Source organism: Symphalangus syndactylus, chromosome 13 (assembly GCF_028878055.3).
Source record: "Symphalangus syndactylus isolate Jambi chromosome 13, NHGRI_mSymSyn1-v2.1_pri, whole genome shotgun sequence".
Lineage (NCBI taxonomy): Eukaryota > Metazoa > Chordata > Mammalia > Primates > Hylobatidae > Symphalangus > Symphalangus syndactylus.
Window position 1 is genome coordinate 97,253,839 of NC_072435.2, and position 26,103 is coordinate 97,279,941.

Below are 26,103 nucleotides of genomic sequence, written 5' to 3' on the forward strand. Positions count from 1 at the left end.
GTCTAGTTTTCCATGCCTAACTTAAAATAAGCCTTCATCAAAATAAAACAAAACAACATAAACAAGGGTTATGATAAAATCTGTTCAGGTACACAAGAGGCAGCTGGGCCTGGCAAACTGTGGAAAAAGCCTGGCTTGCTATGTTTCTTTTTACTAAACCCCTGTCCCTTTAAGTACCATGAAAATGTCTATGAATACTTTAACCCAGTAACTTTCAAATTGGCACAAAGACCTAAAAGTATAGGCTACAACTAAAAACTGCAAATTCTCACATTATTACTACACATGACGGAGAGAGCTCATCAAGAAAATGGGGGGAAGTCTGTACTCCCATCAAAATTGGTTCTTAAAAGCTAAAGTTATTTTAAGAAATTGAAACAGTAAACTTTAAGTGGAGGGAACAGCATATGCAAAGAGGGCTGTACGCTGGGTAATTATTGTAGCTTATGGTTTGCTTGGCTTGTGGGAAACATTTTGTAAAAAAATCAAGTATTTTACTGGATTACTGAAGACACTAAATAGGTGTTAAAGATATTTTTTTTTTTTTTGAAAATTCCAATTTCTTTCTCCTCCAAGTAAGAACAGGATTTGTAGAAAAAATATAATGGCTTTAAAATGTCTATAAGGTTCACATCTTTGATTATTTATAATTAAAATCCTAACTTCAGTGAGGTAAAACTAAAGACCTCCAAATGCATTTAAAAGACTCAGAAATTAAAAATACTCAATTTTAGCTGGGTGCAGCAGCTCATGTCTGTGGTTCCACTACTCAGGAGGCTGAGGTGGGAGGATTGCTTGAGCCCAGGAGGTCGAGGCTACAGTGAGCTGTGTTTGCATTACTGCACTCCAGCTTGGGCAACAGTGAGATCCTGTCTCAAAAAAATATAGTTTATATGCCAGTGTCTTTATTTTCCAAAGACGTTGATGAAACACCTATTTCCCACTAAAGTTAAAAACTCAAAAATGCGTATTTTTAGCACATTTTATCAAACCTGCTAAAGTAACAGTTAAGGGGCTAGTAAAGAAATTGTTAAGGCTTAAGTAAACCTGAAAATTTATTCATCCCCAAAGGATGGCTGGAGTATACTGGATTAAGGTTCACATTTATGGTAGCATTCCTTTTTCCTCAACAGCCAATCTCAACTTTACTTTGAATTGCTAAGACAAATCTAACCATCTGAACAACTGTTCTGGAAGTACCTTTTTAGAAATGCCATAATTCTAAAAAGGCATTTCTAGAATGTCCCAGCTGCCTGGCCTCACCTCCCCACAATGCGATCTGTCCCTGGGTCTCCCTGAACAGCTTGTTATTAATAGAACCCAGTTCTTAGAAGTTCAGGCTCATCCCTCTGCATGGGGGACCCTACCTCAACTTGCAACTCCTATCTCTCACTCAACCCCCAGCTCCAACACTGCCTCCACTGTTAGGCCTTTTGGTCTGTTCGATACAGAAATAAGCTACTCCCTTCTCTCCAGTCCTTTTACTCAGGTTTATTTGCATAATTAAAAATTATATATAAAAATCAGTACCTAGGGTTTTTTCTTATGTCATCCAACTGGCCAACCACATGAGAAACGTTGGTACGAATCATTTTAAAAGCGATTTCTTCTTCTCCCATGATTTCAAACCTAATTATCAAAACGTATTTGAAGAGTTTAAATAATTACATGGATATAAAAAATAAAACTTCAATAGAAAATACATTTTTTAAAACCGTAGTGGACTCAACATCCACAGATGCTTAAGTTAACTTAAACTTTTAATACTACTACAGCAAACAATCTCATTTAAATTTTAGAACAGTGCTTAATAGACAAAATATTGTAGAATTATGAAAAAGCCAGACCTTTGTGATTACTCTTATAGTAAACAAAGGGAGTATGTGTGTACTACTTACCTATATTTGTTTTTGTCCTTATATGCTTTGTGGATTTTGTCAGTTACTGGTTTACAGTTTGTTACTAGACTTTTAGTGACCGGTGGCTATGAGAAAATATAAGTAGATCAGATATCACATCAGAGCTGAAACTAGGGCAATTTAGTCCTAATCTAAGTTCTGATTTTTAAAACTTTGATTCTGTTCTCTCTGGAGGTAAGAAAAACACCAACTGTGACTACATATACATCTTTTTCATCTTTAAGAACATACTGGCAAACAATTACTACCATTTATATAATAGAGAGTTTATAACGCATTTTTCACAAACCAAACCTGAAGTACTTTATCCTATTGGATCATGCCAAAAACCCCAAATAAACTGCTGAAGTACACAGACGAGCTGCTCTTCTGTTATCAGCCTGACTGCGTACCAGCTCTGTGTGAGGCATCTGGTGAATTCCTGACCCACAAATAGTCTCATAGTCTCATTCTTTTTTTTTTTTTGAGACGGAGTCTCACTCTGTCGCCCAGGCTGGAGTGCAGTGGCGCAATCTCAGCTTACTGCAACTTCCACCTCTCAGGTTCAAGTGATTCTCCTATCTCAGTTTCCCAAGTAGCTGGGATTACAGGAACCCGCCACCACACCCAACTCATTTTTGTATTTTTAGTAGATACGGGGTTTCACCATGTTGGCCAGGCTGGTCTCGAACTCCTGACCTCAAGTGATCTGCCCGCCTTGGCCTCCCAAAATGCTGGGATTAAAGGCATGAGCCATCGCACCCGATCAATTTTTGTATTTTTTACTATAGAAGGGGTTTCACCATGTTGGCCAGGCTGGTCTTGAACTCCTGACCTCAGGTGATCTGCCCACCTTGGCCTCCCAAAGTGTTGACATTATAGGCACGTGCCACCGTGCCCAGCCCTAGTCTCATTCTTGACCTGCTGATTCCTATCTGCCAATCCCACTAGAACAAGTTCCTTTAAGGCTGATACCAGGTCTTACTCCTCTATTTATCTCAACTTTATTAATTTGGTAATGTTAAGTCTTAGCACATTTAGAGAATTGGCTTTTCAGTAGCACATATCCATATACTAACCCATGCCATATGCTAAACTAATCTACATGTGATAGGCAACACTCATACTATGTGCTCTGATGGCTCCTATGCTGACCTCTTTCACCACCAATGGCTGCCACTTGTCACACTGTGTCTACTCATGAAGGGAGGAGGTGTCCTATCTGCAGTCATGATTTATACATGGCTTGAAGATTTGCAAGATAGTAATTTTTTAAAAATACCACTTCATTCTGATTATGAAAGCAAAATCTACTCATTGTAGAAAATACGAAAAATTCTAGTGTACAAAAAGGATATTAAAAACTACCTGTGATTTAACCTACTGTCATTTCTGTTGTCTTTTGGGGTATGTGTGTTGTATATGTACTTAGAGGATTTTTATAGTTCAACTCATACTGTCTATATGGTAGTCCCCATTATTTTCCCCACCTAATTTTATTATATAAGAATTTTTTGCCAGGCACGGTGGCTCACGCCTGTAATCCCAGCACTTTGGGAGGCCAAGGCGGGCGGATCACAAGGTCAGGAGATCGAGACCATCCTAGCTAACACAGTGAAACCCTGTCTCTACTAAAAATACAAAAAATTAGCCGGGTGTGGTGGCGGGCACCTGTAGTCCCAGCTACTTGGGAGGCTGAGGCAGGAGAATGGCGTGAACCCGGGAGGTGGAGCTTGCAGTGAGCCGAGATAGTGCCACTGCACTCTGGCCTGGGTGAAAGAGCGAGACTCCATCTCAAAAAAAAAAAAAAAAAAAAAAAAAAAAAGATTACTTTGTGAAAAAGAGCCCTGAAAATAAAGCTAAAAAAAAAAATTAGCAGATTAATGGCTTGTATTATATTCATTTCATCATTTCTATGATTTTCTTCACATTATAACTTCTCTGAAACTAAAATGTCTCTTATAATCTACAGTCTTTCAATTATTTCAGCCAAATGACATTCCAATGTAGTCGTGTGTTAATCACCCACTGCCCCTATTGGGAAAATGAAGTGCCAGCATTAAAGCAATTCAGCTTTGATGAACGATGACATTCCATGTGATGAATATCTCCTTGATTGTTAAACCTCAGGATTGTTCTCTCTGGCCAATGAGAATACTCTGGGGCTATTTTCTGTCACCCTTAGTAAACAGGACATCCGCTTATGGAATATAAGCAACAAATCCAAATTACGCATCTATGGGGTGAACAGTAAGATTCCAAAGCAAACTATGAATGATTCGGATTACCTGTGCTACTATTTTGCAACAAAGACATATAAAACCATAGAGCCTGCTTCTAGTTCTAAAGTGCTATACAGAAATGCTGTAAGTAACACTTGATAAGGATGTACTTTCTGTTGTACATAAAAGTAACCCATTCCACTTACCAGATTGGGATCATAGTAGGATTCCTGAGTTGGTGGAATATTATTTAGCTGAGTGATATCAGCAGGAAGCATTTTTGAGCAATTTATTAGCATGTGTTCCAGACCTGTCAAATCCTAACAAAGAAAAAGAAGAAGATAAACCTGTTATACATAAGCATTGTAGGTAATGACTGTGGTTTTAAAAATAAAAATTAAGTGAAAGCTTCCAAAAATGGTTTAAATGCTATCTTCAAAGAGAGTCTGACTGCATGATTCTTACGATAAAGGCGCTCTAAGAAGAGCAGAATGAGACAATGCCAACACAAATATTTCATCTTCATCTCAAAGAACATTCTGGCCTCTGAGATACCCATTTACACAAGGTGGTCCAGAGCTCAGGAGAAATCATGCCCTGCAGCTAGATTCATCTGGGCACCCCCATTAGTGAGTTTCCTACTCCTGGGACTAGAGGATGCCATGAAGGAGGGGCCTGGCTGAGATCTCCAGCTAGCCACACCTGAAGTCCTAGAATGAATATACCACAAGAATCTCATATGCAGGTATGGTCTGGCTCTTTTCCAGACACTACAAGATCAATCCCTACTGAAAACCTGCAAAAAGTAATTTCATAAAATACGAACCTCAAATTTGGTTATAATTCTAGCACTAAAACAGACTAGCTATGAATACCCACAGTAAATATTAAGAATTATTTTTACTTGCAATAAATTAAAATATGTAGGGGAAAAAGAGACATGGTCAGAATTAAAATTTTATTTTATTTTTTGAGACAGAGTCTCACTCTGTTGCCCAGGCTGGAGTGCAGTGGCACCACCTTGGCTCACTGCAACCTCCACCTCCCAGGTTGAAGCGATTCTCTTGTCTCAGCCTCCCAAGTAGCTGGAATGACAGGCGCATGCTGCCACATCCGGATAATTTTTTGTATTTTTAGTAGAGACGGGGTTTCACTGTGTTGCCCAAGTTGGTCTCGAACTCCTGAGCTCAGCTGCCTCGGCCTCCCAAAGTGCTGGGATTACAGGTGTGAGCTACCGCGCCTGACTAGAATTTAAAAATTCTCATTTAAAACATCAAAAAGTTTAGAATAAGACAATACAACACCTGCAAACTTAACGGCAGTTCGTGAATTCTGGTAGCCAGTGTTCGGATTTCTCTGTCAGACAAGACACCAGATTGGTCTGTATCAACTTCATCAAAGACTTGAGATATATTCAGTGGTTGCACTGCACTCATGAGATAATAAAAATAAGAGAAGGCAAACTGCATATCCTCAGAATGGCGCACTTTGTGAAATGACGTCTTGTCAAATTCTTCAGGGAACCTGTCCAAATATAACATATTACGAACTCTGGATATTCAAAGTATGTACCGTATCTAACATTTGCAGAGATGGACTTTTTTCTTTCCCACTTAGATAATACCTTTAACATATTAGTCCTCAAATATTAGAGCCATAAATTTAGCATGGTAAATATGCACATTTCAAGTAGCCTTAGTTCTGAACACAAGCAAACAACTCAAACACGAGCAAGACTTACATATCTTGCAGTTCTTGCATAACAATCCGGTCAATCATGTGAGGCATGTGAGCAGGGACTTTCCGCGATGTGAATCCAAACTTGCTATTTAGAATTTTATTTACATATCTGAGGGAATCTGCAAATGTATCTTTTAGTTGCCTCCCAGTATTTTTGCTATCAGTGAAGTATGCCAATTGTGTCTTCAATGACTCTTCTTCCTGAAAAGAGAATTCTACATGTAACTCAGCATTATGTTTAGTGCATAAGTGTACTTTGTTACGACATTTTATATAATGTGGTAATAACTAGTCACGAACTCTTCATTAGGAGCAAATGAAATACATGTTAACAGGTCACTTTAAGGATCTAAACTGGACTTAGCGGGACTCAACTGGATTTCAGTGCAAGTATCACCAATATTGGTTTGAGAACAACAGCTGTACGATGGAGAGCTACATAACAGTCACATATGGAGGGTATTCTTCAAGGACTGGTCACTGACTGTGAGATTTCAAAGCCAATTCAATGCAACATTTAGAAAATTTATTTACATATACATTTGATAGTACTTTCAATATCAAGCTATTTCTGTAGGTGATATCAAATGTGCAAGTCCTTGAGTTTTAAGCACAAGGACTAGAAACAAATTTGGTTTCATCTTATAATAGTTTTAATATTATAAAATCAAAACCAGTCAGTGGCAGAACTAAATAGGCAAAGAAAATTGGCAAAGCATTCAAACACTTTACAGAAATATTTCTGCTTCTCAAACTGATAAAAATAAAAATGTAAGGAGACTGATATTAACTGGTGTTGGTTAGACTGTAGTGAAACAAGCAGCACTGTTGTATACTGTTTGTGGAAATATGAAGTGGTGCAACATTTCAGAAAGATATATTTAAAGTTTATTCCTGCTAAGCTAATTCTACCTGCAGAACTGAAACTCACTGAAATGTAAGATATATGTACGAGAGTATTCACTGCAACACTATTTGTAATCACAAAACATTGGAAATAACTACCCTGCAGCTATTAAAAAGAATAATGGCACTGGCATGGGTATAAATAAATAAATAAATAACGGCATTTGCCCACATACTACTACATCAAAAGGCAACTGCAGGGAAATATATGTAAATTTACACTATACATATATTTCTCTCTATATAACTATACATACATATAGGTATGTTTGCATAGCTATAGAAAAATACTGGAAGAATACCCATCAAACTATTAACAGCAATTATCTCCCAGGAGGGACACTGAAGAAGGAAGAACTTTTCTTTATTTACTGTATATTTTTGAATTGCTTGCAATTTTTACTACTAGCCTATAATGCTTTTGTAAATTAAAAAAAAAAAAAAAAAAAAAAAAGGAAAGAGGCCGGGCACGGTGGCTCACGCCTGTAATCCCAGCACTTTGGGAGGCCGAGACGGCTGGATCACCTTAAGTCAGGAGTTCGAGACCAGCCTGGCTAACATGGTGAAACCCCATCTCCACTAAAAATACAAAAAATTGGCCAGGCATGCTGGCATGTGCCTGTAATCCCAGCCACTCAGGAGGCTGAGACAGGAGACTCTCTTGAACCTGGGAGGCAAAGACTACAGTGAGCCGAGATCATGCCATTGCACTCCAGCTTGGGAAAAAGAGCGAAACTCCATCTCAAAAAAAAAAAAAAAAAAAAAAGGAAAGAAAATGGGGGAAACTGAGGAAATAAACATAGTCAAGAACACTGCAGTCCTTCACTAGACAATCTGTAAATGCCTCATGTGCAAGGCATAAGATACTTCCTAAAATGGTGAGAACATAGTTCCTCCTTCACTCTCTTTTCTCCCAGCCTAACACCCACTCGTGGCTATATGCCTTCACTATTCAGCCCAGACTGTATGATTTTTTTTGTTGGCCTGTCAACTCCCACCCCTTCGAAGGTCAGTCCACAGGGCACTTCCTCCTGTATGCCTTCCCTAGTACTTCTAGGCAGAGCTAAGGAGTCCTCCCTCTGAACTTCTTGCCCATATCTCAACACAGACACATCTCTTTGCTACAGTTATCTCCCCACAAATTTGTCTTCTCTACTGGTCCCTGAGTTTCCATGAGCAGTGGCTATGTTCCCGTCATCTTGCATTCCCCAGTGGTTAGCACCATGAGAGCACTGAAGAGAGGTACAGATGACACCACAGCACAGTGAAGCCATGGTACAGGGCGACAAGCAGTCCAACTTTGAGGCTTGGCTCACGCTGATTTGCTGTTGTAATGTTGGGGAAGCTAATGAAGTTAACTGAACTTCAGGGTTTTTCATCAGTAAAGCTGGAATAATACCATATCTGAAACGTCAAGACAAGACAACATGCCACTTCCCACTCTCCTTCCTCGAAGTACGCCCCTGGCTAAATCTCTTACTCATTCACACTTGGGCTGTTTCTCCTAAACTACAAAATGGGGATAGCAATAATAAATACCTTCATATGACATTTTTTATTATTAGGTTATTGGGTAAATTAAATGAAACCATGTAAGAAAAGCATTTAGTTCCATGGCTGGCACAGGGAAGTGCTGAATAAATGGTAGCTATAATGATATTATCTACTCTTCCTGAGCATGAGAAAGAATGAGGCTGGATGTTACTTACGTCAAGAAGATCTTGGAAATATTTTTTCTTCTCCCATGGCAAAAAGCCCAAGTAACTATCTGTGTAATGCTGCAGCTTTCTTCCCAGTAACACTTCAGTAACACCTATGTGATTTTCAGCATTTTCCTCCATTCTGTTGTTCTCTTTTTCTTTCCCTGTGATTTTCTTTTCTTTTGTCATCTGGCTTTCCAGTGGAACAATCAGAGATGAGGGCTTTTCTTTTGTCACATTTCCGCCTACTGTTTTTTGGGTGTGAGTTTCCAATCTAAATCTTGCTGTGGTCTCCAAGTCCATGGATGGATTCTGACCCTGGTCATGACCATTCACTTTTACACTCACTGCAGGAAAAGTCAACCTCTGTAATCTTTCAGACACTCCTAAGCTGTTCGGCAAGATGCTTTTATGAACCTGTTTTTCCTGTGGAGCCACCAAACTGTCATTTGTTTCATCTGTTATTATAGCTTGATTTTTTATGTTAGCATGCTGTGAGTTCATCAGAAATGATCTCAGCAAGGCTGACTTGGACAAATTGTATCCTTTCAAAGTGATGTCTCCATGTTCCAGTTGCAAATCCAAGTTATTGAGACTCAACTGGGTGTCTTTTGGAAGGAGTGAAACATTTACCAGGGGAATTTTCACCTCTTCCTGGGCTCTCCTTGTTGAGTTAACATCATGTCTCTTAAACTTCGGGAAGCGTTTTTCTTTGGGAATATCCTCAAAAAGGATTTCTGCCTCTGGAAGAAGTGTTATGGGACTAACTAAATTTTCGTAACCCTTCTGGGCCGTAGAATTCAGTTTTGGTCCCTCCCTTGTGTCCACCTCCACTGTTATCTGGATTTTGAACTCTTCATCATTTGTATTTTGAAATGTGAGATTAAAATGTATTGTGGTGGCATTCATTCCACTGTGCATTATGAGGTGGATGGTTTTCCACTTGTTGGCAATAGAAGCATGTCGAATTATTGGATTGTCACTATAGGCACCTTCAACTCCTCTTTTGGCTATTTCTGCAAAGCTGAAATAAGGCAGGCATTCACCTTTTGGAATAATATAGTGAGTCTGGTTTGGGAGAAGGATCACTTTATACAATTCATGAAAATGATCTAGAGGAAAAAACAAACATGATTTTTTTTTTTTAACTAGGCATTTTTCCTCTGTTTTCCTTTAACTCTTTGAGTCTGAGTTTTCACTTTCTTTAAAAAAAAAATAGGGAATGCATCATGAATTTGCATGTCATCCTTGTGCAGGGGCCATGCTAATGCCTAAACTGTTCTAATTTTAGTATATGTGCTGCTGAAGTAAGCACTGAGTTTTCACTTTCTAAGAGAGACTTTAATTTCAAAATAATCAGATATCCTAATACAACAGTTACTGGTATAGGGCTCATTTCACTATCTGAGGCGGTCACAATAATTACTGTGAAATAGTGATCCTGACTCACTATAGAGATATGGCATGATTCTTAACAATAAATTACAATAATCAATTTCCATCTTTTTATCCATTTGAAAAAAACTTTCTGCCAAAACAAACTCCATTAATACGCTATCAACAAAATCCAGTATTTGAACCATCTTTATTTAACGAATTATTGATATCCTTTTTTGTTTCCAAATTAAAACTTCACCACCTATTTTCAGCTAAGGTAAATCTGCTTGGTCCAAACAAAACAAAACACCAGACTGCAACAATAATAGAAAAAGATCCTCTTTAGTGATTTATGTTGTTCTCTTACTTTTAAAACTAGTTTGAATGCAAGGCTGGAAAAGGGATACACAGAGAATCATATTTTAAATAACAAAAGCCATTCAAAACTCTCTCTACCTGTCAAGGATTTTTTATCCTCCCATTCTTGTTTGTTTGGCAGTAAACATACCTTGCCCACAGTCGCCAGCATCAAACCCACAGGACAAGACATTGCACGCTTGGTCACAGAACTTATCAGCGAGCCAGGAATTCGCACATCCCTGATTACAGTAAGAGACACTGTTTATTCCTCCACCAAACTGCCAGGGCTGTCCAACTCCAATACTCCCAGTACCTCCACCTCCTGCAATATAGCGACTCCCTCCACTGCTACCTGTAGAGCGGAGGAAGAAGAGGGATTCTTGCTGTAATTACAATTTTGAAAGACAGTTCTGGACTGGGCGCGGTGGCTCATGCCTGTAATCTCAACACTTTGGGAGGCAGAGGTGGCTGGATCACCTGAGGTCAGGAGTTTGAGACCAGCCTGGCCAACAGGGTAAGACCCCATCTCTGCTAAAAACACAAAAATTAGCTGGGCGGGATGGTGGGCGCCTGTAATCCCAACTACTTGGGAGACTGAGGCAGGGGAATTGCTTGAACCCGGGAGGCGGAGATTGCATTGAGCCAAGATTACGACACTGCACTCCAGCCTGGGCAACAAGAGTGAAACTCCGTCTCAAAAAACAAACAAAAAACGGAAAAGACAGTTCCTTATTTCATATTAATGTTTTCAAGGTTGATGTGTAGTTTTAGTCAGAAAAGGTTCACCTCATTCTTTAGTAGAAGATCTCATATACATTAAGAAGAAAATAAACTTAAAAGGGAGTTACTTGACAGAAGCGTGATGAACAGGCCTTGGCATTTTGTAGCTGTGCAACCTACAAGTACAGACCTTACATTTGCTCAAGGGGCACGTGCTGACAGAAATGGAGGAGCACAAAAACAAGAAGAGATTATTCCAAAGACTGTGACTATCAGAATTGCCAAAAACATGTCCAAACGTGGGTATCATGTTTGATACCCCTTGTTATCAAATGCTAATGTTCCAGTAGAGACTGACTTCTCTGGTCTACACAGATCTGCTTTGCACATCTGTATTCTCTCTCCGCAGCTAAAGCGCATCTGACATATCTGACTGAAATACAACTTGAAGCTTTGTTTTCTCCAATATTCAAACATTTCCAAATCCGTTTCTTCATATGGAAATGGGGATGATAACATTTGTGTACATACTTTCTCTCAGGTAACAAACAAAATTCAAGTGAATATAATGAATAATGCTCTATAAATTTAATGCTTTATAAATTGAAAGGCAGTAAGTAAATATAACAAATTGCTATTATCAACAAGTCAAAATATAACTATGTGAGGGAGAGGGAAAAGCTGCTGAGGAGAGAAAATACTTATTTCTTTTGCAACTCTTTAGTAATTCTGTGACCTATCACAATCTGCTGCTGAAAGCTACCAGCAGTGAGCTCCTATAAGAACCAGTTAGAGTGATTCTTGCTCTTGGATTTATATAACTAAGTGTATTCCAGATTTTCATATTTTAAATAAGAAGACATTTTCAAGTGTATTTTCTCTTGTTCAATGCCCTCAACAATGAATAAACTGGGCCACATGGGAGCACTAATTACCACCTCCAAAGAGTCCATTGATTACTGATTTTTTTTGTTTGTTTGTTTTGAGAGAGGCTGTCACTCTGCCACCCAGGTTAGAGTACAATGGTGCAATCACAGCTCACAGCAGCTTCTAACTCCTAGGCTCAAATGATCCTCCTGCCTTAGCCTCCCAAGTAGCTAGGACTACAGGTGTGCACCACCACACTTGGCTAATTTTTTTTTAATAGAGATGAGGTCTTACGATGTTGCCCAGGCTGGTCTTGAACTCCTGACCTCAAGCAATCCTCTCAGCTCAGCTTTGCAAAGCACTGGATTATTATAAGCATGAGCCACCATGCCCAGCATTACTGACTCTTTATTAATACAAAAAGAATGTTTGGTTAAGTCTATAGCACATGTTCAATAATAATTAAGAAGAATATATTCCATAAAAATGAATGAATTACAGTTTAACACATCCTTACCAGAGCAATCCCCACCATCCCAATCACAGGCTGAATTATTACAAGCCTTGTCACAATAGCCATCTTTAATCCAGGAACCTGGGCAGCCCTCAGCACAGTTTGGCACAGGCCATGTCAAATAAACCTACAATAAAACCAAAGAGAAAATAAAATGACTTTTGGCTTCTGATACGTTTTATTCTTGAGTTAAGATTCCCTTTATAAAAAGAAATTAAGTCTCTAGAAAGATTAAAATTTTCAAAGGGCTGAGTGTTCACACTCACAAGTGCTTTAAGTTTGCCTGTACCTATAGTCATTGTTTAGATCCTGCTGCGTTGACTGTTCTTACTGAGCATATTTACTTTTTTTCCATTACTCAAGGAAAGCAGACAAGGATTCAACTCATGGATTAGTCTCTCACAACATGCTTTGATAATCTACTATGAAATAAAGTAGCACCATGCCAGACTTGACTGCAAGTACCAAAGCATGTCAAAGCTGGTGGGAAATATGCACAGTCACTGCTTTTCTTTAACAATTATCAGTAGCTCATTAGTGTATTTGTGCATAATCTTGTCTCAAGGCTGGAGATAATATCCTCTATCTTCAGGCTTAAGGCCCTGTGATAAATTAATTGGCACAGCATTCTGAGCTGTGCATTCACCTGCTCTCAGAATGAGTGATGGGGTACACGGTTACTTTTTAAATTTAAAATCATTGAAAAACAAATACACTCCTCTTTAAAAATCTCTGTGCCTTTGCATATTCTAATTGGAATGTCTTTTTTCACCTAAACTAACTCTTACCTGTTCTTCACAGTACATGTCAATTCGGATGGGCTTTCTTCCCTATCCTATCTGATTTAAGCCTCCTATGCTCACACTCCTCAGCACCAAGGCACACCTGTCAGCAGGAAAAGCACCGCACAGTCATTGATCTTGTTTGTCCCCTTGTTAAGCCACAAGCTCAACTTTGAGCCCTACAATCTGATACAGAGGAGACAAGTCAATAGGGGAACAGGCAAATGGGCCTGGTTGGGTAGCATAAACAATAACAGACAAAGTAGTTTTGTGTTATTAGCACTTACAGTTGCAGAGTTTTATAACTTGTAAGTTTACGGTGATAAGTCTCTAACTTATCATTGAACCCTTCTAACAACGCTACAAGGTTATTTGTACTTTCCTCACTATGCAGACAGAAAACACAGAGGTAGAGCCACTGCCCAAGGTCATCCTGAAGAGTTGGCCCCAAGTCTGCACTCTTAACCACTTCTCCATCCTACCTCTCAACAAAGTTAGAGTGCAACAGGCTGCCTTAAATGAAATTTCATCTACAGCTTTGAGCACTAACTTAACTTTCTATTTTGACCATTTTGCTGACATTCTAACCATGATTTTCTGTTTCACAGTGATTTTGCCTTTTCTGCTATCGTAGTAGAACATTTAGATGGTTGGGAAAAAGTGTGGGTCCTGAGTGTCTAAGAATGTAGGAAAGCAAATTTCTAATTGTAGTGTTCTCCCTTCTTAATTGTTGACTTCTGAGCTTAGCACTCAAAAATGATTATTTAATCTCATATATATATATTTTTTTATTTTATTTTTCAAGATCAGGTTCTCACTCTGTCACCCAAGCTGGGGTGCAGTGGCACAATCACAGCTCACTGCAGCCTCAGCATTCAGGCTTAAGCAATCTTCCCATCTTGGCCAGTGACCCCCTACACCCCCCACGGCCCCCCGACACCCAAGTAGCTGGGACTACATGAGTATTCCACCAGGCCCAGATACTTGTTTTACTTTTTGTAAAGACAGGGGTCTCACTATGCTTCCCAAGCTGGTCTCAAACTCCTAGGGTCAAGTGATCCACCCACCTCCGCCTCCCAAAGTACTGGGATTACAGGTGTGAGCCACCATGTCTGGCCTGTTTGATATTTGACTACAGTAGTATGTGCACTGATTTTCTGATTTGCTAAGTGACTTCCATGCTAGATATCCCCCCTCCTCTTAGGCACTCACCTTCTGGCCTTTGGAGTGACTGTAAAAATCATCTGGCCAGACATCCTTCCCAAACATGACATCATCATTTAGGTAAATAAACTTCTGGGACAGCCCTTCGATGCGATGAATGTGACTTTCAATAGCAGGTGAACTAAAGGTAGGCAAGTGGCTCAAATTTCGAAAAACATCCTTTTAACAAAAACAAACAAAAAAAGAGAGTGAATGAGAGCTGTTTGGGTTTGGTTTAGTTTTTGAAAGGAAGGAAGGGAAGGCAATGAAGTGCTAAAGAAAGGCAGAAATGGAGGTAGAAGGGTAAAGAGAATGAAATTATGGAAATCCCTGTACCACACTAAAAGAGCAGAATTAGAAATCACAGTCTCGTAATTTTTAGAAAGTCCTGTACCTGGTGTGTTACTATCGTCACTCGAGGATTGTCAAGGTTCAGCCAGGATGGAATCTGCCCATTGGTGACAATGAAAATATTCCGAACCCATGGTGCATGCCTCTCGATAGATCGCAATGAGTACCTCAGTTCTTCGTTATCTTCAAAACGACTGGCAGAGATGTCTTCATCCTGCTTAGACTGAGAAAAACACTCGGCATATGAAGATGTGAAATACCCCTTAAGTCATACCTCCTCCTCTTTGTCCTTTCCTTCTGCCCATCTGCTCTCAAGGTGCTCTGGCAGACTTTTAAAGATGGAGTCCTAATTTTAAACATTACAAAAAATGCAAAAGATTCAGTATATATATTTTTAAACCCAAAATTCAAAGAGACAGCATTTCTCTAACACACTTTATAAAGAAGGTTCTTGGATCTGATTCTAGGTCACTTCAGTTAATACCAAACCAATGGCAGTGACTGGAAAATTAGAAAAATTCCAATCAACTCACCTCTCTGTAAGTCCCCTTCCCTCTTCTAATATAGTAACTTACACATTTTTAACATCTTAACCCTTGATTTGGGCTGTAAAAGCTTCTGTGCATCCCTTACCTGGCTGATGGCACTCAGATCCCATAATAAATATGCAGGACTTATGGTCAGTTCTTTTCCATCAATGGTCATGTTCTTCTTAGTTTGCTTATTCAACTCTTGAAAATCCTTGGGGTTATTCAGTTTTAGAAGCGCTACACTGGCCTCTGAATACAACTGCAACTATCAAATAACAAGAGGATTACACATGAAAAGACTGAATCTCAAGGATGAAGCACCTTTAAATTCCCAGTCTGCCCTTTAATCTTTCCTTTTTTTTTTTTTTTTTTTGAGACAGAGTCTCGCTCTCGCTCTGTCGCCGGGCTGGAGCGCAGTGGCGCGATCTCTGCTCACCTCAATCTCCACCTCCCGGGTTCAAGCGATTCTCTTGCCTCAGCCTCCCGAGTAGCTGGGACTACAGGACTGCATCACCAAGCCCGGCAAATTTTTGTATTTTTAGTAGAGACAGGGTTTCGCCATGTTGGCCAGGCTGGTCTCCAACTCCTGACCTCAGGTGATCCACCTGCCTTGGCCTCCCAAAGTGCTGGGATTACAGGCGTGAGCCACTGCAACCGGTCTGATCTTTAATCTTGAAATGGTAAGACAATATCAAAACATTAACAAAAAGACCTACACAGACCAGATGCATTTCCCAAATGAATGTTAACAAAACAGGCATCTAAAAACAAGGAGTGGTAAAGGCAGTGGCAAACTGGACATCTCAGAGCCATCTGAAAGCTGCAACCACTCAATGGCACCAAGTGCTGCCAGATCTCCTGAGAGGCAAGAATCCCCAAGTGTTGTATGAAATCTCCCCAATTTTTCAATGTTGGCTCAAATGATTTTTGACTTCTTTGCAAGTACGCCTGCTGGCCAACAGTTCTGTGACTTTTCTTCTAGAATATTACCAATCTGCTTATATTGCGCAAAAAACCTGCAATGTAATTAACCTTGCTGGAATTGGTGACAAGCACATCTGCTAGTGGGGTGTCTGAACAGCTTTTGTGCCACATGCCTGGGAGAAGCATCTTCAGCAGGACTGCCTGAAGTGCTTCCATGGGAAAACTACCTTTTGGGGCAAAGCTTTTGGGGCAATCATAAATCTAAGAGTGAACATCACAAACATCAAGTTCTACAAACAGGCTTTGCCACCCCTACCAAAGTCCACACCACTCTTTATCTGTTTTCTGTTCTGACTCTGTATCACACAACTTCCTATGAAGAGGCTTTCATCACTCAGGAAAAGGGGAGAGGCCTGAAAACCACAAATGTAGGACAGTAAAATCCTTCTGCTGAACTAGTACTTCTAAAAGAGCTTATGGTCTTCTCAATCTATAAAACAGAAGCAAACACAAATTATTATGAGCTTATTCTGAGCTCTTCTATTTGCCGCATGACTATTCTTAGCTCATTTTCTAAGCAGTTTCCTGAGTGTTATGTAGTCCAAAACACCAGAGGTGAGAGTTAGAAATTTCATTTATATCTTTTCCCCTTATTATGTAGGCTATTAACTCTTCTCACAGATTAGGTGCAGGTGCATGTGTGAGCACCTGCAGATGCATGTAACTGTCTTCCTGACTCATCACTTTTACCTCTTTTACTTAGTGAGTGCCTGGCACATATCTAGCACTCACTAAGTTGGTTCTCACTGAGTCACCATCTTGCCTCGGCATATGTGCTGGGTATTGGGAGGCAGGCCACACAGGGGGATTAGTAGTCTGCCTGGGTCCCTGTCCACCCTCTGGCCTCTCTTGTTCCTTTCCTCCCTCTCACAGCACCCCAAAGCATTTCTGAGGGCTCCCTGGAGAGAAAAAGTCACTATTCTAGAATAATTTATTTACTTACTTTTATTTCTATTTTTTGAGATGGAGTCTGAATCTGTCGCCCAGGCTGGAGTGCAGTGATGTGATCTCGGCTCACTGCAACCTCCATCTCCCGGGTTCAAGTGATTCTCCTGCCTCAGCCTCCCAAATAGCTGGGATTACAGGCAAGCACCACCATGCCCAGCTAATTTTTTTTGTATTTTTAGTAGAGGCAGGATTTCATCACATTGGCCAGGCTGGTCTCCTGACATACAATCTGCCCGCCTCAGCCTCCCAAAGTGCTGGGATTACAGGCGTGAGCCACTGGGCATGACCTCCATCTCCCATTTCTTGAGGGGCATCAGTGTCTGGTTCAATCACAGATTCATTATCAATTTCTAGATCACTTTCCTCACTTGATAGTTCGTCTGTGCTTATGTTTTCCTCCACCTTCTTACTACCTGTTTTTAATTCCTTGATATTTTCTTCTGATTTATAATAGCTTTCTGAGTAGCACATGGTACTTCACCCCCCATGCTCTCCACCTGCTCCCTCAGGAAGCACATTTCCTCGGTTTGCAGAATGTTTGGATCCTGCTTATACATTTTCACGAAGTCTTGAAGCTTATTCACTTTGCAAAGGTCCAGGGTCGGAAGGCAGTGGGCGAAGCTGAGGGGCTGCAGGCCAGTTTCAGGCTCAGGCGCTGGCTTGGCGTAACCTCGAAGAAGGGGTGTGTCTAGTTTAATTTCATAAGTTGTGATGGCTCTTTGTTTGATAAGAAGGTATATCACTAAAACTATTCTTTTATTAGCAGCCTTGCCTAGGGTTGGTTTCTAATTATATATGCATAAAAGAGCAAGAAGAGGCTTTTCTATAGTAAGTATACAATAATTCGGAAAGATGAAAATTAATGAGGTTAAGGTAATACTGAGATGTATGAGAAAGATTTTCTGCCACTGTAAAAAGGGTGGGGAAGTACCCTCTGACAGCCACTAGGTGGCACCCCAATCCTGGACATCATCATTACTTTTGTCAGAAGAGAGAAGGTAGTGGCAAGAGCAGTTGTAGTTTGTGCCTAAGGCTGGAGTTCGTGGGTTGGGCAATTGTGGGCAACTGCCTCCATAAATGGCATCTTACTTTAAATTTTAAGTTTACATAAATTATAAGTTTCTGCAAAAGGGAACAACTTCTACACCCACTCCCTATAGACCCACAGTGAACAACACGTAGCATGCCTAAGAAATAAAGCTTTGTTGTTTTTAGCCATTGAGATTCTTGAATGTTTGTTCTAGCAGCATCATCTAGAATAACATGACTGATACACCTGGTACTTGTAGGAGTATGAGGCAAGGGAAGACAGACAGAGGGAGAACTAAATGGTGGTTGAGGCCAGGGCCTGGGTAGGCTACAACGACTGAGCAACTGGTGGATCAATTTGAGTCAACGAAAGACAATATAGATGACGGTCAGGAGAAGCAGTGTTGTAGAACCCAAGAGAAAAAAATGTTAATTCAGAAAAAAATGTTAATTCTGTTATATTTCTAAAGACAACAAGCATCAAAATTAAGGGACAAGAAACAAAATTAAGTGGAATGTGTAATTAGTAGGTCAGTGGAGACCAATTTCAATGGCATGACAGTATGGAAACCAGATTTCAAGTGCTTGATACTTCACAGTTAAACTTCTAGATACAATATGGACATATGTATGTATATATTGGAAGCAAATCTAACATTTTACATTTTGTACACTGTATAACATAGGACAGGGATGATAAAACAATCCCAGGAGTATTAAATTCAGTATAATTCAGTATAACTGACCAAGTCACAAGATATAAGAATTGAAAAAACAGTGTAAATAATCTTCGCTTTTAAATTCTATAAATGATTAACTTATCAAGGCAAGATTAGAGTATATTAATATAAAATATATAGAACCACTTTAAAATATTGCTTATTATGAGAATATTAAACAGTTCGTTCTACTGTTCTCAGCATTGTAGCCTATATTTAAAAATTGGCTTTAAAAACAATAGTAGCCAACATAAGTTTGAATGCATGTTTTTAAGTCAAGAAAAATAATGAGTGCAAAAGAGAAAGTATCCTTTTGAGGCAGACAAAATAGTTGTATTTTAAGATAAGCCTTAGTTAAAAATCATGATACCAAACTGGTCATTTTTCAATGCCAAAAAGAAAGGCTGCGTCAAGTTGTCTAAACAATCACATATCTGCAAATACTCCTGGAGGATAGAGACTTGGGATGCTGCTAAACATCCTACAATACATAGGACAGTCCCCTAAGGATAGCGGCAACAGGTCTAAACTGTCAATGGTGCAAAGGTGGAGAAAACTTGGTCTAGAAGAACATGCAAATCCAAAATAACAAAGGCTTTCCTATTAGAAGTTATATTCCTAACAACTTTAAAGTGCTTACAAATTCAGAAGGTGTAATCTACTTTCATTTTGGATTAATTTGATTTAAAATCATTAAAAATCTGTTAGGAAAAAAAACCCACATGTCTGCTAACATCAACTGAAAACCAAATTAGTGCTTTAAGTGATTCAACAATTCAAAGCTATTAGATCTTTTTTTTTTTTTTTTTTTTTTTGAGACGGAGTCTCACTCCGTCACCAGGCTGGAGTGCAGTGGCACCATCTCAGCTCACCGCAACCTCCGCCTCCTAGGTTCAAGCGATTCTCGTGCCTTAGCCTCCCGAGTAGCTGGGATTACAGGCACGTGCCACCACACCCAGCTAATTTTTGCATTTTTAGTAGAGATGGAGTTTCACCATGTTGGCCAGGATGGTCTCAATCTCCTGACCTCATGATCTGCCTGCCTCGGCCTCTCAAAGTGCTGGGATTACAGGCGTGAGCCACTGCGCCCGGCCGCTACTAGATCTTAATATATCCTGGTAGTTTTCTAAAACTTAATCAGTTTCAGAGTTGGTTGTTTCATCTACTGAAGCTTTTTTATTTTAGAAATAAAACAAAAAAAGAAAAAGGTACCATGCTTTAAAAGAACAAGTGCACACGGTGGTTTCAGAGAATTATCTAAAAGAAAAGGCATTAGTACAAAACTATGACAATTTACTGTGACCTTAGGCCCTGACCAGAGTTTTGAGGGGGCAGAGTCCATGCAGGACAATATGCTGTTCCCACCCTGCCTGCACAAACCACCTGTTCAGTCTTCAAGAACCCAGCGCAGCCTCTTTCTCTGTGAAAACTTCCCCCATGTCTCTGACTCACACAGACCTTTCCTGTTTCCAACTGCCAACTCTATACACACACGCTGCTTCCAAAATGTGACTATAAATGCTTGAGGACAGGGTCTACATCTCCTCCACCTTTTGCACATTCACTCAGCAACTACTATAATTGAAAGAAACCTAGCATGAGAATTCACTTGGCAGCTTTGGGAAGATTTCCCACTTGCTCTAAAATATGTTTAAAAAAGAAGTGAACAAAAGCAAAAATCAAAAAATAAATGCAAAAACCCACCATGAATGAAAATGTCTATGGATACAAAATGATTTAGAGGGATCTGAAAATAAGGACTGATGATCTGATTTATCAAAAGGTGAATTCTGTGTCCATCATACACAAAAATTATACAGATAAATTAGAGAGTAATTAATCAGATCATTAAAGGACCCACCTCAAGGTATCTCAAATTAGAAAGCCTCTTACAGAAAAGACTGATTTATAAGACTACAGTCAAAAGATTTTATGAATTCAAATCCATTATCTTACAAATGAAACTATTTTCAAGTCCCATACTCCTGCCTCAGGAAAAAAAACAAAAACGAAAAACTTCAGGTTTTGTTCTAAACAGGATGACAAAGGCCTAGTTGTTGTGTATATACAACAATGTACAAAGACACATTTCTGTGCCCAGAGTGACTCCTATGAATAATCATACTGCTGAAAATGTTTCCCTATATATCCCAAGACATTGCTGCATATGGCTCATTCCTTAAGCAGCCCCCTAAGTGCCAAGTAATCACTAAGGGTAAAAAGGTGAATAGGGCAGTACCTGTCCTGAGACACCCGTGGCCTAGTGAGAATCTATGGGGCAGAGCTGAGCTGAGCCCTAGGTGGCTCCAGGGCCACAGGCCATGGCAAAGGCCTCCTGGGGGAACCTGGGAGGGCAAAGTGGTTCAACAGTTCAAGTCTTGAAGTCCAATGCCTAACAGCCCTCTCCTCTGACATACCACGTACACCCCTAATGCAACACATCCGAAACTGAGCTCTGGGTCTCCTGCCAAAAGACACTTGCTTCTGCCACTGAAGCTCTGAGTGTGGTTAATTCCATCACTTCCATCTTCACCAGAAAGGTCCACCTCCCCTTTCATTCTCCCCTTCCTCCTCCTGAATAGCTTGTAAGTCACCAAGTGATGTTGTTTCTCTCAGATGCTTCTGGAACCATTTCCATCGTTGGCATCCCACTGCCAAGGAACTTGTTGCATGGGAACGTCTTACTGGGCTATGGCAGCAGCAGCTGAACTGGTTTTCCTACCACACCTTTCCCTGTTATGTTCCTTAGAAGCAGATCAGACTGTGACTTCCCCTGGCCCTCAGGAAAAAATCTAGGCTTCTTAACAGAGACGTTTCTCAACCTGACCTCAACCTGTCTTTACAATCTCATCCTCACCAAAATCCCTGCCTGTGCTAGAAACCATTGCCTTGGTTCCCTGAAAACACCATTTACGTTCAGGCCTCCAGTCCTTTTGCTCAGGCTGTTCTCTCTACATAGAATGGTCTCTTCTGCTCCCTTCTCTGCTGGGAGAATGGCTGCTCTGTTTAGGGCCCAGCTAAAATGCTTCTATTATGCAAAGCCTGCCTTGACCCCAAGTACACCTAAAGCCCAGATGTTCTCATGGCACTCTGTATAAACTCTTATTTGGAGCTCATCATACACACAAAAGGTGTTTTGTTTGGTTGGGAACCCAGTGATAGGAAACTTCATTCTCAGAGTACTCATAATGTAATCAGGAAGCAGAGCCTAAGGAAAGCAAGTCACTCGAGGCCTGGACTCAAATGCTGACACTGCTTCTGTTCTTCCTCTTTCTCATTTTCTCTCTAAGTCTCTAAAAATCTTAAGTCCTAGTCCCTGAAGTTGATCACAGGTGTTGGAATTATGAAAACAACCTTCAAAGAACATTATGTGTGATTAGCTTGATGCTCTGAGAGGTGTTGGCCTCCACAAAAACAACTCTGAAAATCCAAATAAATCTCCCACTGGGAGAGTGAACTGTGGAAAGGAGTCTCACCATGCCTGGAGCCTGCTGGTTTTCCTTGTTCAATTCAAGTTGCTACCCCACTCCACCTCGACCTGCTTATACCACACCTGCCACCCAAAAATAGTTTGCTGAAGTGTCAACCATGACTTGGGAGTGGCATTCTCTGGCAGCACATACCCATCGCCGGTAGACGCATGAGAGCAGTCTGCACTGGTGGGCAGCTGCAGCAGGCCAAGTGATGTGGGATATTCAAACAGAGTGGAGTGTGGAGAAGTGGAATGAACCTTCTTTCTTTTCAGCATTTATTATATTGAAATTATATAAACAGAATCAAGAATGCCATTCTGTCTAAATAAGCAAGTTGAACTGGTGGTCAAAAGTACAGATATACATGTATCTATAATTCTTTTTTTTTTTTTTTTTTTTGAGACGGAGTCTTGCTCTGTCACCCAGGCTGGAGTGCAGTGGCACAATCTCGGCTCACTGCAAACTCCGCCTCCCGGGTTCATGCCATTCTCCTGCCTCAGCCTCTCCGAGTAGCTGGGACTACAGGCGCCCGCCACCACGCCCGGCTAATTTTTTGTATTTTTAGTAGAGACGGGGTTTCACCGTGGTCTCGATCTCCTGACCTCGTGATCCGCCCGCCTCGGCCTCCCAAAGTGCTGGGATTACAAGCGTGAGCCACCGCGCCCGGCCACATGTATCTATAATTCTAGAACTAATAACTAGGAAGCCAAGAAGTCAAATAAACACTGGCTGAAATGAAAGTTAATCTATGGTTTTATCTGTCCAAATCAGTACTAAAAATAACTCAGAGGAAGGAGAGATGTACTATCTATTCTAAAATAACTGCAGTTAAGAACAAATTCAACTCTAATATAGCCAGGCATTACAGTATTTCAAAGTACAATAAAGAAAGTCATGAAGGGCAAGGAGCGGTGGCTCATGCCTGTAATCCCAGCACTTTAGGAGGCCGAGGTGACGGGATAACCCAAGGTCAGAAGTTGGAGACCAGCCTGGTCAACATGGCAAAACCCCCTCTCTACTTAAAATACAAAAATTAGCCAGGCATGGTGGTGCATGCCTGTAATCCCAGCTATTTGGAGGCTGAGGCAGGAGAATCATTTGAATCTGGGAGGCAGAGGTTGCAGTGTGCCCAGATCGCACCACTGCACTCCAGCCTGGGTGACGGAGCGAGATTCTCTCTCTCAAAAAAAATAAAGTTATGAAGAAAAATATGAAAAAAGTAAAAAATTCGTAAGTGGTTATTCACATTACCATTGTATTACAAGGATAATACAATGTATCATAAAACAGTAAAACACTTGGTCTGGGGTAGGGAGAAACAAGTTAAAAGGAATTTGGTTGGGGGGGTGCATACAAAAACATGGTTAAGACTGGAACTAAGTAAAAACTCCTCTCTAGCCACCTCTAATCACGGCTCCCCCATCACTACTCCATCTTCATCCTTTCACCCTCAAAATTGTTAAATGACATACAACAGGAAGAAGTAAGAATCAGGTAAGCTAAACCCAGTGGCAGAACTCAAAGAGCATTTCTTTATAAAATCAGGAAAACTAGAGCCTCACAAATTCTGAGACAAGGACTTTATGCTCTCTACTCTAAGAGATGGGACATTCACGATTTACAACCTGAAACACTTCTGACAGAATAGCAGGCATCCTGACGTAAGGTCAAATAGAACACCCACATGGACCATGTCCTAAGTCAATCAGACAAAGGCTCTGAAAACAATACATGTTAAGGAAAAGGCATGTCCCAGGCCAGCCTCCGGAGTCCACCTTAACAAATGGCATCAATGGTCAAGCCTGAAGAGCTAGTAAGTATAAATTTTAAATATATTTGTCCCTCAATTAGCTACTAATGAATGGTTCTCATTAGCAAATGTTCCACGTACCTGAAGCACACTACCTTTATGAGTGAAAGCTTTGGGTAAACAACAGGCTGTGTACATTGATGACATTTATGACTTCCCCTCATCTCCTCCTCCCATGCTTCCACTGTTCACACCCTAAGTTCCATCCGGGCCTTTGTCTGTTTTGTCTACTGCTGCATCCCCAGCAGCTGTAAGGTCACCTAAGACATTGTAGGAGCTCATCTGTTAAACAAATGAATCCTGCTCTATCCAGGGAACAAGCAAACCAAATAAGACTCTTAGATTTTTGCCCAAATTAAAAGTAAGGAGTGAGGCTATTCTGGCAGAACAGAATCCCTCTTTGCTTCTTATGTTTATCAGCTAAACTTCGGGGAAAAAATGGACCACAAGAAAAGAATCACACATTAAATGAGAATGTGCCAGGCTAATTGCCCTATTTTCTATGTTCTTACCAGTTTGACTTTAGAGGAAAGACTTTCTGGCAATTTTGTTTTTAGTTGATTTGTTTCCTTGAATGTTGGTGGAAATCCACTCAGGAAAGCCAAATCTTGCATTAGCACTAATCCAGGGACTTCTTTATCTGTTGTCTAAAATAAGGGGAAAAACACAACTCATTTTCCACATCATGGGGCTGGTGAAAACCTACAGTTGAGGAAACTAGTAAAGATCTATTGCATCACAACACAAGCTTCAAAATATGATTTTTAGGATTACTTGAATCAATAGTCATTAATATTAGTAAGCTACCCTTAGATAAAAAATAAACATTAAAAAGATTCTCAAAGAAAAACAGCTTTATTATTCATATTTTTATTCTAGTCTATTGTAAAAATGCAATTAAATTTAAAATAACATACCAAGTAGCCCCTCCATACTGTCTGTCTGTTGTTTCCTTTAAGCAGTCCAGAGTGGGCATCTTCAACTACAACCAAGAATACAATAAACAAGCACATTTGTATAGAATACTTAACTATGGTATCTGGCAGAACATTGTGAAAACATTCTGAGAGCTATTAAAGCAGCATAATATATGGTCAAAAAAAAGGAAGCTGAAAGAGACAAAATTAGCCCATTCAACAAAAGGGGAACAATGTAAATCAGGGTACATTGAAATGTGAAATTTCACAATACCAAAGGTGATTGACATAAAGGGAATGCTTCATGGAAGCAGTCAAATTTAAGCTAGAATGTGAAGAAGGAAATGATAGGATGACAGAAATCACAGATGTATGTGCAAAGACGGGGGATAAAAAAGAATTGTTTGACTAGAGTAAAATATTTGGGAGTGGTGAGTACTAGGAAACAAGGGTAACCAAAGGGGGCCCTTGAACGCCAGGCAGTGGCATGTATGTTAACAGCAGGGGGCTACTATGGATCATGTGGTTCCTTAAGAAGCATAGTTTTTTCATAATGAATCCCTAAAATTAATTGAGTGCTGCTGAATGGAGCATCATAAGTCACGGCAGGGATTGGGGGTGACACAGCCCAACTGGGAGAGAGTTAGTGATGGGGACAACTGAGATCAGCAAACTCGCTGCTGACATTCAGGGATTGTGGAAAACAGAAGAGAGGTCAGAAAGCTCCAATTCTGATCTTCAAGATAAACAAAGAAGGCAGGTTCTCCAAATTACAGCCTGTTGAGATGAGATGTCAATCCTGGGCATGAGTCTCAAGTGTACTATAGTTACAGGACACAGTAGCTCATGCCTGTAATCCTAGCACCTTGGGAGGCTGTGGCAGGAGTATCACTTGAGCCCAGAAGTTCTAGATCAGCCTGGGCAACATAGCAAAACCCTGTCTCTACAAAAAACAAACAAACAAACAAACAAACACAAAAACTAGCCGAGTGTGGTGGTGTGCACCTATAGTCCCAGCTACTCAGGAGGCTGAGATGGGAGGATCATCTGAGC

At 40.3% G+C, this 26,103-nt stretch overlaps 1 protein-coding gene and 1 non-coding gene across 3 annotated transcripts in view; both read right to left on the reverse strand.

Annotated features, from left to right (window-relative positions):
* Positions 1–26,103, reverse strand: part of GNPTAB (N-acetylglucosamine-1-phosphate transferase subunits alpha and beta) — an 87,034-nt gene that overhangs the window by 11,394 nt on the left and 49,537 nt on the right. For both annotated transcript variants that reach the window (XR_010114916.1, XM_055240295.1), the window contains exons 6-18: positions 25,051–25,115; positions 24,646–24,780; positions 15,274–15,435; positions 14,684–14,863; positions 14,299–14,469; positions 12,308–12,431; positions 10,352–10,555; positions 8,476–9,578; positions 5,862–6,061; positions 5,425–5,644; positions 4,327–4,440; positions 1,899–1,984; positions 1,531–1,629 (exon numbers count right to left, since the gene is read on the reverse strand). Coding sequence is in view for 1 of the 2 variants with exons in the window: in XM_055240295.1 (XP_055096270.1) it covers positions 1,531–1,629; positions 1,899–1,984; positions 4,327–4,440; positions 5,425–5,644; positions 5,862–6,061; positions 8,476–9,578; positions 10,352–10,555; positions 12,308–12,431; positions 14,299–14,469; positions 14,684–14,863; positions 15,274–15,435; positions 24,646–24,780; positions 25,051–25,115 (2,863 nt within the window). In the remaining variant the exon portion in view is untranslated. The remainder of the gene's footprint in view (positions 1–1,530; positions 1,630–1,898; positions 1,985–4,326; positions 4,441–5,424; positions 5,645–5,861; positions 6,062–8,475; positions 9,579–10,351; positions 10,556–12,307; positions 12,432–14,298; positions 14,470–14,683; positions 14,864–15,273; positions 15,436–24,645; positions 24,781–25,050; positions 25,116–26,103) is intronic.
* Positions 9,678–9,781, reverse strand: LOC129461297 (U6 spliceosomal RNA). Its single transcript, XR_008650455.1, has one exon. It is a non-coding gene; the product is annotated as a U6 spliceosomal RNA (small nuclear RNA).